The sequence below is a fragment of the Corvus hawaiiensis genome, chromosome 6, assembly GCF_020740725.1.
Source record: "Corvus hawaiiensis isolate bCorHaw1 chromosome 6, bCorHaw1.pri.cur, whole genome shotgun sequence".
Taxonomy (NCBI): domain Eukaryota; kingdom Metazoa; phylum Chordata; class Aves; order Passeriformes; family Corvidae; genus Corvus; species Corvus hawaiiensis.
The window spans coordinates 33,480,073-33,493,524 of NC_063218.1; the positions used below are offsets into that span (position 1 = coordinate 33,480,073).

A 13,452-nucleotide genomic window follows, 5' to 3' on the forward strand; every position below is an offset into this window, starting at 1 on the left:
TCATACTGGTTTTTTCCACTTTCATGAAGAATTTTCCCATAAACTGTCAAGAATTCACATTTAATGAATTGAAAATTGTAACCATATGGATGTAATTTACTTGATAATGAGATTTAGGGAAAAGTAGTTAAACAGTTACACTGTCATCTAAACAATATTTATTTATACTAAATATATTAGTAGTTTTATAAAATTATTTTTACTCATATTCTCATTTTACATTATTAAATTATACTGATTTATTTAAATATTTAATATTCTAATCGTGAAAGTCAATAGTTTAAAGATCCCTTTGCATGAACGGACATCTTTATATCCAATAAATAAATAGCTACAACTGAATTTTAGTATCAACATCTTTTCATTATCTCTGCTAACAGTATAAAATCATGCCTTTTATACCTCAGTATGATGTTTGTAGGGCCTCAGTTCAGAGCTCTGCATACAGAGCTGTGCTAATAAATGGTTATTGTGTAATTACTTACAGGAGACTCTTCTGTCTCAGGTGATTCATTCAGCAAGCAAACCAAAGGGGACAGATACACCAGACTAGGCCCAGATGCGAATTTTGCCTAAAAAATAAAAGAGATAATGTCTTTTTCTTCAAGTCCTTGCCTGTACTGGAGTTGTTTGTCTACACTACGTTTATGTGCTAACTGGCATTATTTTGCTATGATTACACCTTCAGTTTGAAATCTTATAGCTGCAAATGATTTAACACCATTCAATCTGGAGTTGCACTTGATTGTCACTGGGATTTCTGCAGTTTTATTAGCTCACTAATACATTTTGTGTTCTGCTTTCTCCTAATTTCTGTTGATCTTGGCTTGTGTCACTCCCTTGGTCCAGTACTGTTGGTGACCTTTAGCTGCTTTTACTTGAACTCAGAAGATGAACCCAAAATCCTCAGTAAGACAGCTGGCTTTGTGATCTGATCCTGGATCTCCTTCAGCTCCATACCTTGTCTAAGTGTTTCCCTTGTGCCTTCCTGTAATCTTCCGTGGAAGTCCTGTAGTGCATAGTTGTATGTCTGGATTCAGGGAAAGCCTCTGCTCAAGCCGTGTATACAATGACTAGCAGAATCATAGAATTATAGAACGGTTTGAGTTGGAAGGGACCTTAAAGATCATCTCATTCCAACCTCCCTGCCATGGCCAGGGACACCCTCCACTAGACCAGGCTGCTCAGAGCCCCATCCAACCTGGACTTGAGCACTTCAGGGATGGGGCATCCACAACTTCCCTGGACAACCTGTTCCAGTGCCTCACCACCCTCACAGTAAAGAATTTCTTTCTATTATCCCATCTAAACCTACTTTCATTTTAAAGCCACTCCTTGGCCTATCACTACGTGCCCTTGTAAAAGGTCCCTCTCCAGCTCTCTTGTAGCCCTCTTTAGGTACTAGAAGGTTCTATAAGGTTTCCCTCTCAGAACCTTCTGTTGTGCAGGCTTAACACCCCAGCTCTCTTAGCCTGTCTTCACAGGATAGGTGCTCCAGCCCTCTAATCAACTTGGTGGCCTTCCGCTGCACTCATTCCAGCAGATCTAACTCCTTGCTGTGTTGAGGACTCCAGAGCTGGATGCAGCACTGCAGGTGGGGTCTCACCAGAGCAGAGCAGAGGGGCAGAATCCCCTCCCTCACCCTGCTGCCCATGCTGCTCTGGATGCAGCCCAGGACACAACTGGCTCTCTGGGCTGGGAGTGAACACTGCCAGCTGTGGTGTGACATGGACGTTACACAATATGTGTCTCAAGAAGTACGAAGTACCTTCTGTTTTTTCCTGCCCTTTTCTACTATGTGTTTTTGAGGTGGTTTCTTTTAACAGCGTTTAGGCGGCTATGTTGAACAGTGCAGAAAATACCTCAGTTTCTTTAAGGATGATTTCCGGTGTCTGGGACTGTATGAGACATGAGCAGAAGGAAGACAGGACACTGAGGCCCTGGGATCTGTGGGTTGGTCCTGGAGGATTATCTACCTATCAGCAGGTCTGTATGCATTTATCTGTGCAGCAATGGAGCAATGCAAAGAGGGGTGTTGTTCCAAGCCACAATCCTGTCATTACTGAATGATGCAAGCCTGTGATCACAGGTTCCTAATAATGGAGTGGTCTCTGGAGTTGTTTACATAAGAAATTCAGTGTTTGTAGATAGAATATATCATTAGGAAAATGGAGTATAGTTTTTCATGTGATTCTTGGGGTTCTTGATCAGGCTGGCAGATAATATGCAAAATGTGTTAGCATCTTGCATAGGCATACTTTATCATATTTAAAAGTGCATCTAGCTGAGGTTGATTGTAGACTTGATTAGTGTACACTGCAACCAAGGATTCATTTAAGATGTTAAAATGGGCCTATATAAGATGCTGTAAATTGTTTCAAGTGTTGTTAGCTAAGAAACTAAACACATTCTCTTTCTGAACTAAATAACATACAAGAAAACTAAGTTTAGAGATAAGAATTTTGTCTTTTTTGAGGTATTGAAAAAACTCAGACATCCTCTGAAGAAATCAGAAAAGCTGAAAATCAAGACCTCCTTATAAAGAGTAGAGGAATGGTTCTTGACATCTGCTCTAAGTACAGCTGTTCTAACCTGTGATAGAACTAAAAATTTCAGAGAAGTCTAAAATGAGATATTACTCTTCAAAGGTACTTAGCTTTTAGTTGTTGTTAAGTCTTCTCTTCCCCTCTCTTGGATGTGCTTGTCTTCTATATTTTTCCTTCCCATCCTGGAATTTTTTATGGTTTTATAGTGAAAGGAGGAACAACACAAACTTCTTACTGGAAATACACGTTGGGGAAAAAAATCCAAACAAAACATGAACTAATTTATCTCCAATAACAAGAGCCCAAAGAAAAAAAATCCATCAAGTGCTTAGTATTTGTAGCGTCAAGGAACTTAATTTTTTTACTGGTTACAAACAATTAGAAATATTGCTAATGCTGCATCTCCTATCTTATTGATATTTTTCTTCTGAAGTTTGCCTGATCACTACAGTGATCACAGTGACAGTGGGATGTAGTTGATACTCAAGCTTGTTAGAGATTAAATCCCAGTGCAGAATTTGTAGCCTAAGGCCGCACAAGTATTGTAAAATTTAAATGATAAATCATTTGAGAGAGGCATAACCCACTAGACTAATGGATACACAGAAAAAAATGACTCATTTAATTGCTGTTAGAAAATGGGAGAAACCCTGGGGGGATTTAGAAGTTTGTAGCCTTCAGAGAAACTCTAACATAAATTTTACAACATTAGCTACTGTGGTACAGACGGCTTCAGATCTTCAAAAACAATTTCTGTGTCATTTAATCTGTCCTTAAATCTGTTTGCTTTCCTTGCCCTCACTGTTCTTATAGAAGGATTATTTGAAAAGGCTCACCTCTCTTACTCTTCAAAAATTTCTGCTGTTTCTTACGATTTCCTCACAGTTATTTTTCTTCTGCAACACTATTCTTTATCTTTTCTCTCTCTGATATTTGTTTTGCTGTTGTATTTACATAAACACACCAGCACCTACCATCTAATGGTTGTTTTTTTTTTGCTAAGCTAATCCAGAAAGTTCTTTTCACTTCCCCTGCAATGTCTTAGTTTTCTTTATCATTACAACAGCTCTCCTTTACATCTGGTTTACAAGTGACATTAGTGCTTCTCTGTTTTCTAGAAAAAGAAAAATTATATATTCAAATGTCTAACTTGTATTTCTGGTTTATGATCACCCTGTTTTTCAGTAGGTCACCTGAGCCTTTCACTTCTGTTGTTCCGGTAGCTTAGCTCCTTTTTTATAAGAGTACTTCTTTGTCAATCTGTGATGATACCATTCTGGCACTTCATAACACTTTTTCTGAAGGGAAAGGGGGAGAAGATTTGCTCTGCTCTGACATCCAGTAAAGCCCAGGGTGAAAAGCTTGCTATGGGATGTTCATAAAGGTGGATGTTAAATTATACTATCTTGAAAAAATATGCTTAGACTTTGTCTGTGCTTTTGTCCCGGAACATTCATCAGATGTGCAGGACAGGTGTATGCAGGGAGTGAAAGTAATCACTGCAGTTTTGTGTTCAAAACCTATGAAGCTGATAGTTTGTTTGCTGTGTTAACCTTTACATTGTCAGAGAAAATAGGAACAAATACATTGCACTGGTGTTTTCTGATGTGGTAGAGAAGCAGAAGGCAGCTCTTGCTGGGTGGATGAGAAAGAGGCTACTTATGGGATATTGGTGAATCAAAATAACTGGAATAAAATAAGTGTGTTCTTGCTCTTGTCTGCTAAGAGCTTATACTCAGGAGTTAATTAGACTATATGAATTTAAACTACAATTAGTCTTGATACTATGACTAGCTCTGAGTACCCAATGAAAATGAATTATATTAATTAATTAAAGATACTGGTTTATTCTTGTATTTCAGATGGGTTTATCTCAATGGTGTGCTTTCTTTGATTGGAAGGCTTTATCTGATAGTTTGCAGAAGCAGCTTTTGGGTTTGTATGCGATTTTTAACATTGCATCTTACAATAAAAATTCCCACTGGTGGATACATTACATAAAGTCTTCTAAATTGTGGCACCTCAGCCTTTATATTTCCAATGACGTGCTTTTCAAGGATAAGAAGAAAATGAGCTCAAACAGTGATGTGATCAGGACCTTCTCAGCTACTTTCACTTTTCCAGAGCTGTTGCTGTTCATGGTACTTTCTCTGGCAGTAGAAAATAAAGAATTATGTAAGTTGAAAGGATACAACACTGTCTTAGAAATGCCCTGCTTATTTTTGGAGTGCAATTTGTTGTTCTCATGGGTAAAGAAAAAAAAAATTGAATCTGGACTTATATGAAAAGCATTAGCCATCTCTGATACTGTGTGTCCTGTACATCTTATTTTCACCAGCACAATAATCTGTATTTGTTAAAATATAATGTATATAAAAGAGACACTTTTTTCTTCACGTAGCTACTTTTGCTCTTTTAATACTCCTTTTAATTAAGGTGTTGTGTTGCCATTTTTTGCACAGCTCTCAGGCTAGAATATGTGAACCTGTGGAGTGGACGGCATGTTACCTGTTGCCTGACCCTGCTCACATCCAGGCAAATTTTTGAGTGCTTTTTATTTGTGTGCTGTAAATGCCACCATGCTCTAACTTAATTTTTAAAATTGTTACTACTGTGGCATGTTTGGGCAGATATTCCACAATCTATTAAGTATGCTAAGGTGTTGCAACTATTTTTGTTGTTAAATGGTTGTGGGTTAAAACTAAAAGTGTTGCCGTTTTATGATTTCGTTCTCTTACGTCGATTTTTAGCAAATGAAGTTCAAAAGGGAAATCAAAAAGGGAAGGAAACTTGAAAGTTGATGTGCATTAATGTCTTGAAATTTTGAAAATGGTATTTAGATTATTTGCCATGGGAGAGCAATGTTTATATGACCAAAAGGCAGTGCCATCCTTCAGTCTGTCCATCTGTCTGTCAGGTTCCCCTTCTTAAACCTGTTTAACCTGTGTATGAAAAATGTGATAACAGGGTAATAGAAAAGTAAACACAATGTAACAAGAAGAAAATTCTAAAATTATCTCAAAATTAAGTGTACATGAGCAGCCAGGCAAAGAGGAGACTCAGATTATTACCCCCACTGAGGAGAGCGCAGGTTGTTGTCGACTGGTGTTTTCACATACATGGTTTTGTATTAGCTTTAGCTCTCTTTCTTGTGTGGGTACTAAAGGAATCTGGATTTATATTGTGATAGCAAATGGCATTTAGATCACAAGTTCTTAGGAAACCAGCCTGCCTTATGTCTGCTACTCACAGACGACATATTTTCTTGGCAGTTTGCATGCAGACTCGTAATTCTTTTTATTCTGCAAATACGTCAGAGATTTGTGTGCAGATATGCAAATAGTATAAGCGCTGCTCTTAAAATTAATTTGCTGTCTTCTTTGATAGATCTGGAGAAGGTGCTACAAAATTTCTGTAATGTGCCATCTGTTTTATGTATGTTTTCTGGTTGACATGTAATCACTTGAAAAATGTGACAGTAGCAGAGAAAAAAGGCAGCATTATTTATCTCTGGTGTTACTGTCCATGGAAGCCATAAAATACCTTAAAATCATTTTAATATTAAGAGAATCAATCTTCTGGTGTTTTCTCCTTCCTTTGCTGTCTGTAAAGTATGCCTTATAGGACATGTATAGGACATGTATAGGACAGGAATTCTGTGTTTGCAGGAGAACAGGCTTTTAAAGAGAGATGTTTCAAGGTCTGAGAAAAAATTCTGTTACCTTCGTATATCCTAAACCCTAAGACCCTAGGCTTCCCTAGCAAAGTTCATTATTTCTTGAAGTCCATAATATGTATAATACGTAAAGAAGGTGCTTTCTGCATTGTGTATAAGCTTGGGCCCATAAAAGCAAAATACTTGAATCCTGAAATGTTTGCATGCAGTACATACATACAGAACCACCTGAATCTGGAATGAGACTTCTGAATAATGCTTGTTGCAAGCAAAACCAGACTGGAATACAACAGTGTGCTAGACCAGTACTTTTCAGAACATCCCAAGTGTACTAAATATTTTTTATATTTATTAGCTGCTGAATGAACCTGTTATAAAACCTACTTACATAGATGATCCTGTAAAAAGAGGGGTAAGGTAAAGTCTTGTCAAAAATACTGTGGGCAGATGAAGAGGTCCTTAGAAAAAGAACTGAACTTAGGAGATGTTATCTCTAAAAGACAAAAATGTGAGAAATTGATATCTTATACTTCAGTGCATACTGTTCAATGTTGTAGTAGTCCATTTATTTTCAAACTAATAGTGCATCAGTGACTGCCTTCATGAGTGTAGCATTTTTGTTGTCAAGATGATTTTTATAAACAGGTAGTCACAACTAATCTAAAAGCAGTTCTGAATTCTGGGAACCAAGAGGAAAATCTGGCAGGTAAAAGTAGTTTTCTGGAATCGCATATTTAGATATGGAGGAGGTAAACTTAACTGTAAATTTACTTTACTAAACTGTAGATATTTGTTCATTTTTTGAGGGCAGTTATTGCATTTTTTCTAAATCATAGAAGTATGAAAATGACTGTTATCAGCTGTAGATTTGGAAGTGATTTGATCGAAAGAGGGCTCTTCTTTACTGGGTATACTCTCTGTGTGGGGTAAGAGATTAAGTGGCATTTTTAATGAGCTACATGGTTTTCAAATTGTCAGACATTTAAAAAATAAAATTTTAAAAAGGATACATTTCACAACAGATTATGACCTGCCTCTGCTTGAAGAAAATATTAGTTTGTCTTCATAGTTAAAGAACCTCTCATTTTGGGAATCAACAGGCTAATAATCTGTTTCTCTTCAGTATATGGTCTCATTTAAAACTCTGCTAAAGAAGGCAAAGGAAAAAAAATCACATGAACAAATTTAGAAGTTCACAAATGCCGAGTGGGAAGGCTTCACAACTGTTGTAAATTGGATGTTTGCACATTAGAGTGTGAATGCTGATTTTAACCTTTCCATCGGGAATTTTATATGCTGTGCAATTGACAGGTGACAACTATATTCCTTTATTAGCTTCCCATCTCTGTTACTTCCTAGTTACAAGACTAGACAGGGGTCAGAAACAGAACATCAGTAATAGAAACCAGGAGCTGGAAGTAGGATGAATGTTGGGAAAATTGGAGCTATTGCTAAATCCTGTTTACTTTCATACATGTAACCGCTCACTTGGAAGTCAAACTGTTCAATGCATGTTTAGGGATTTTGCCTTACTGTGATGTTTTTCAGACTATGTGTTTTGTTCAGTCGATGCCTGTGATATTTGTGCCAATATTTGATGTATTAACAACATTTCTGGCACCTTACAGATTGTCATTATATGTGCAATACTCCATGGAGCAAATGTACTTTAGGGAGCTATTTTTGTTGTCATTTGCCATGTCTCTAAGGAAGTACCTGTGGGGGGTGTAATGCAGATCAGAGGCTCAGCCACTTGATGTATATGTAGAAAGGAACAGCTAACAGTTCTCTATCTCTCCAGAAACCATCCACTCAACAATGATTAAAATACTAGCTTTTACAAAGTTTTGGAGGGTTAAAAAATAAAAAAATGCATTTTGAAGCAAGACAGTAAAATCCTGTATGGGGACTGTGTTCATATAGATGTTCTATGCAAAAGTATCCCTTGGTTGTGCTTCAAAAGTTAGGCATGGCCTAACTGTGTCTGGAATACAATTTGTAGCTGTGATGCAAAGTTTTCTTCTATGTTTTCTTCTCTCAAACCTTAAAGCACCATTGATTGCCCTGATATTTCTGTCATCACAGAAACCATCACAGTTTCACTCTCCCGTTTAAAATAAATAGCTTGCATTTCGATCAGGGTATATGGGTTTTTTTAAATATGTGCAGTGTTAATTTAGAGTTTTCTAAGCTGTGAGAAATAGAGTACCTGCTCTGCTTGATTGCTTCCACCTTGCATTTATTGCTGAACATTTGTTTTATTTATTTATGGTGAGAATTTGCAAGGATGTGAAGAGGCATGACTGTGCTTGTATGCAGATCAAGTGCTTCTTCAAGCCTATTCCAGTGAAACATTTCCTCTCACTGGAAACTCTCCTGTTGCTATGCATGCTAGTCATTTTATTGACAGTTATAGTCAAATGTTAGTATTAATTAAACTATTGGAATTCTTGACTGTTAAAACCAGATTTGGAGTTTTTTAAATTTATCTGAAGCATCTGTGTTTTCTAAATCTGGCTAGTACCCTAAGAAGAGACTTGCTTACCAGTTTCCAGCCTTACATTGTTCTAACTCTCCTACAATCAAAGAAGAAAACCAGGGAGACCAGGTTGATACATTTTTCAAAGTTTGTAGATATTTGATGTTGAGTTAGTCTTTTTAGCAAATGCTTTTATTGCCGAGGTCTGCTAAGTAGAGGGAAGGTTTGCAGTTTTAAAATTCATTCATAAAAAGAGTATTATAATACTGGCTTTTTGTTGAGACAAGTAAAACAAAGACTGTCTCTGGCAAATCTAGGCATTCATTTTAAACATTTATTTGAAACACATTTTGTGTTTTAAACATCTTGAGTTACAGATAAATAATGGCCATTTTTACTGATAAGATAATTTTATGTTGTCATTTCCATTTCCCCTTAAAAAAGTTTTGAGATAATGACACTAGTTTCCTCAATTATCACTGTGATTGCTTTCCATGAGGAGATTGGAGGAGACACTAGAAGAAATGCAGCATGTTTTGATTAAATATTTAATGCTTAAAAAATGTTTGATTTGTCAGTAGTGAACAGGGTTGAGCATAATTTTTATTCATGATGTATTGTGTTAGCATGGAGATATGTTGATACATTGGTAGTGTAGGCTTTATGACAAGACTAGGTAAAATGTTCTGTTTGCTGTTTTGTTGCCAAACTTGACAAGAAGCAAATACAAACTATCAAATATCAATGTAGGTGGGAATTTTTTCCTCCTATGAAATCTAGCATGGAGATTGTTTGTGAGTCTGCTGATCTTGGAGTTACTCCTTTAACTCAAGAGTTAAGACATCCACTCAAGGGTCTTGGGTTCAGTGTAATAGATAGGGAGGGAAATGAAAAATTCGTGATGGCTCAAGCTGCTCAGTGAGAGCTTCCCTAGCAATGGGAGCAGTGCTTTTGAACTCTGTACAGGTAACTTTCAGTTTGTTATAGAGACAATTATTAAGTTGTCATGGGAGGAACAAGCTGAGAGTCTGGGCTTCGTTAGCACAAGTGGCTGTTGTTTAAACTGAAGATCTGAGACAAGTACCTCACAGACAAGAGACCCCTTATGAAAGACTGATGGCTTTCACGGTTTGTGTGCGGTGAGCAATTGGTACGTACTGTTTTCAGAGGCACTGAGTAAGAGAAGCTTAGGATATCAGTTGGTTATTTCACTGTTGAGGTGAATGTTTCCAACACTTGACAAATACCTCTCTTACAGTCGTAAACTGTCAGGCTTTGTCTGAGGGCCAGGGCCAGTACCTGTTCCATCAGCTATGCCAGCCTCTTCTGGGATGCTTTCTTCCAATACTTGTCCTTCCCACCAGACTTAACAGGTTTCACACTTGTGAGATGCATTGGCAATGAGAGGTACTAGTAGAAACATTTTGCAGTTTTGTAGTATGTTAGGTAGGTCTGTCACTGTGTGTGTTGTAATCTGTGAAAACAATATATTTTGGGAATGATTTGCATTTTCTTGATGCTGGTGATGCACATGAATACTTAGATATGTAAATTAAAGAGAGTATTTTGCATTTAGAGAGAAAGAAGTAGGAACACTTGCTTTTGTAGATTATTTTATTCATGTCCCCTTTCACCAAATTTGAGGCTGTATTCTGTGTTGAAAGATGAGCAGTAATGCATTTCGTCATAAACTTTCTGTCTCACAGATTACCTTGCCCGTTAAGGCAAATTGATCCTTACACTGATTTTTCCATATTACAGCCTTTGTGTTCTTCAGAAAGTTTGCTGCAGTCAGAAATAACTAATTCCTTTAAACTGATACTGTGTTACTCTAAAAGTATTTGTGCCACTACTTTTTTCCACCTCTCAAATTGACTGTGGTATTAATTAAGAGAAATTAGATGGCTTACAGGATTGGGGTACATGTGCTGAGAGAAGGAGAACATTAGCCAGGAGAACAAATTTGGAGTTTGAGGTTTAGGTCTCTTCTCTTTTTTTTTTTTTATTTTTAAGTAGTGAAGAAAATGAAAGCATGCTAATATTCTTTTAAACTTTTGTGACATTTACTCTAATTTCAGTTATTAAAGTAACTAGCTGCTTTACGTGCACTTTATAAGTTATTTATAAGTTGCTTGAATAAATTTTTGCTCTTAATTGCTTGTTTTGGTTATTGCTCGTATTGAACATTTTTGCTAACTCATGGATAACTATGAACTTAAATACATAGCAGCTCTCACTGTTTCTGATTAAGTAAAGTATATTGATCAGTGCATGATTAGAGACTCTCCTGTTAAGTGTATGGATAAGTGTATACCTGCGCATCCACTGTTGGTGTATGAGACTTCCTGTGCCCCCAGGAAGACAAGTAGTGAGGACACCACCTGAAATTTATGCAGTTTATTTCTGCATAAGCTGTGATACAGTGTTTATCACTTTCCACTGAGTTGACTGATCTTTGAATTAGGTGGAACCTCAATGAAAATCAGACTTTATATATGGATGTTCAAATTCTACCCAATGCAAAAAATCATTTTTAGGTAATCAGAAGAACTGTGTTCTGTTCTTAAATTTCCACCTCTTTTTTTTCCTATTTTAGTTTGTTTGTTTTATTTTGTTTTGTTTTAATTTTATTTCTATTTTTTTTAGTGAGTGACAGTTGCTTCAGGAACCTTGCCGAGGATCGTAGTGGGATAAACCTTAAAGATCTGGTCCAAGACCCTTCTTTGTGAGTATCTGGCTCTTATTGCTAAGCAAAGAAAAGCTTCTTCCTGATATCCTTGTGAGTAGTTTTGTAATTATATAAAAAAGTAGTATGATGAAGTACACATAATGCTTTAGTGGTATATGCTTGCCAAGTTGTCTTTAATACCGGCGGGTATTATTGAAACCACCTTGTTTTTAATGTAATTCTGTTCAGGCAGTAACATCCAGAGAGCACATACAGTAGAGGGTGCAAGAGTCATCAGAGGTAACAGACTGTACATGCTGGTATTTCTATACAGAATTTGTATGCACATTGTTGCCCCTCTTTTTTTAAGGATGAACTGCATATAAATTAGAATATTACTGGATAATATAATGATGTTATTGTCAGTTATCTTAACATCTAGAATTTGTCTTTTTTGTAGCTCATTTCATACAGCTGATATTTGTTTCTTCCTCTACTACCTGTTCCAGTTTAAGTACATAAGCACATGATCTAAATTTTGCTTCATCACAAGATTACTGGTCTTTATCTCAGTGTTGTATCTTTCTGTAAAATAAAATTCAATCACATGAGCTCTGAGCCAGACTTAAAATTGTATCAGACCTTCTTTGTGGTTCAGTTTTTTGTTTGTGGTTTTTTTTGTTTGTGGGGTTTTTTTCTCATCTGTTAACTTTAGTACTAGCTGAAAATGTTCTTGCTAGTGTGTGTGTACCACTTGTTATGAGGGAATGGAAAAAGAGAAAAAACTTCACATCTTTTATACATGAATGACAGCGCATTCCACAGTGGATTCTAACGTGATGGTCCTTGATACTGAAAGAGCAGGTTTTTCAGTACTCATTGAGAAGCAGTGAAAAATAAGGTGTATTTGACACCTTATTTCAGTTACAGGGATTTATAGTAAATAAATAGATGCAGAATTTATTTTGTCATGGTGCTACAGGTAAATGACATATATGCACATATACATGCATTCTTGGGCAATTTTGACAATTGTAAATTGGTGATTATACATCTGAAATGATAGAGGTACGGGGGAAAGTATAATTGTTGCTTGAAATACAAAGAGTGAATGCTATAGGTAAATTTTTAATAATTACTATTTAATTGTTGAAGTCAAGGCTATTTTAAAGGTCTTAATTTTCAACAAAATTTTGTCTGTCGAGTGGTATTTTTTCGAGTATTTTTGACTGGTTGCTTGCTTTTCTTGATTCGTTTTGTTTGTTTGCTTTATAATTATATGTGGGTTTTGAAGCTGCAGGTATGCTTACATGCTACACGTAGTTTTGGGCTTGCACCTCTGGAGTTTACTTTCAAAAGGTTGAATTTGTTGTAGAATGACTATTTTCTGTGGTTTTTACCAGAAGTGATGGAATCTTTTCATTTTCTTCCTTGAGTGTAACTGACGTGAAGAATATTGTAATAAGTCATTCTAATGTTCAAAAGAAACTAAATGGATTTCTGTTTCTTATAGCATAAGAAGCATAAGTGACTGCAATGTAGCAGTTTTTGTCACTTTGAAAGACTGAATAAAGCTTCAATACATGTTAGGTTTCAAGGACTGCTTATGATACTTTGTTGTATGACAGACTGTAGTGCAAGAAAGTCTCCTTCTTCCTGCCAAATGATAGGGACATATAGACTTGGGTTTGTCTTTCCAAATCGACATTCCTGCCGTTTTATGACTGAGCACCTATTAAGAGTTCTTGCAAAATATGTAGTAGTGCGAGTGAATCTCCAAAATGAAGAAACCATCTAAGGCGATATTGCTCAACCCAACCTTTTGTAGGTGACTCTTAAGGTCCCGTGGGATCTGAATTCTTTGTTATGCGGAAGACAGCATGGGGATGAAGCATGAGAGTGCCAGACAAAGAGATGTTTTAATCTTTTTTTAAAATAAAGAATAAAGTTTAATTAAAATCTTTCACCTATTTGGCTATGATTGACACTTGTAATAATACCTGGAATCATACAATAGCATTTGATTAATCCTCTTACCAGTTTAATATTTACACTTTAGGATTTCCTTGGTGCTCATTTGTGC

The 13,452-nt window shown here is 36.4% G+C and overlaps 1 protein-coding gene across 23 annotated transcripts in view; it reads left to right on the top strand.

The window, feature by feature from the left end:
• The window catches only part of GPHN (gephyrin), a 286,068-nt gene that overhangs the window by 74,987 nt on the left and 197,629 nt on the right, over positions 1 to 13,452 (top strand). For all 23 annotated transcript variants that reach the window (XM_048306432.1, XM_048306436.1, XM_048306437.1 and 20 more), the window contains one exon: positions 11,348 to 11,426. In XM_048306432.1, the coding sequence (XP_048162389.1) occupies positions 11,348 to 11,426 (79 nt within the window). The remainder of the gene's footprint in view (positions 1 to 11,347; positions 11,427 to 13,452) is intronic.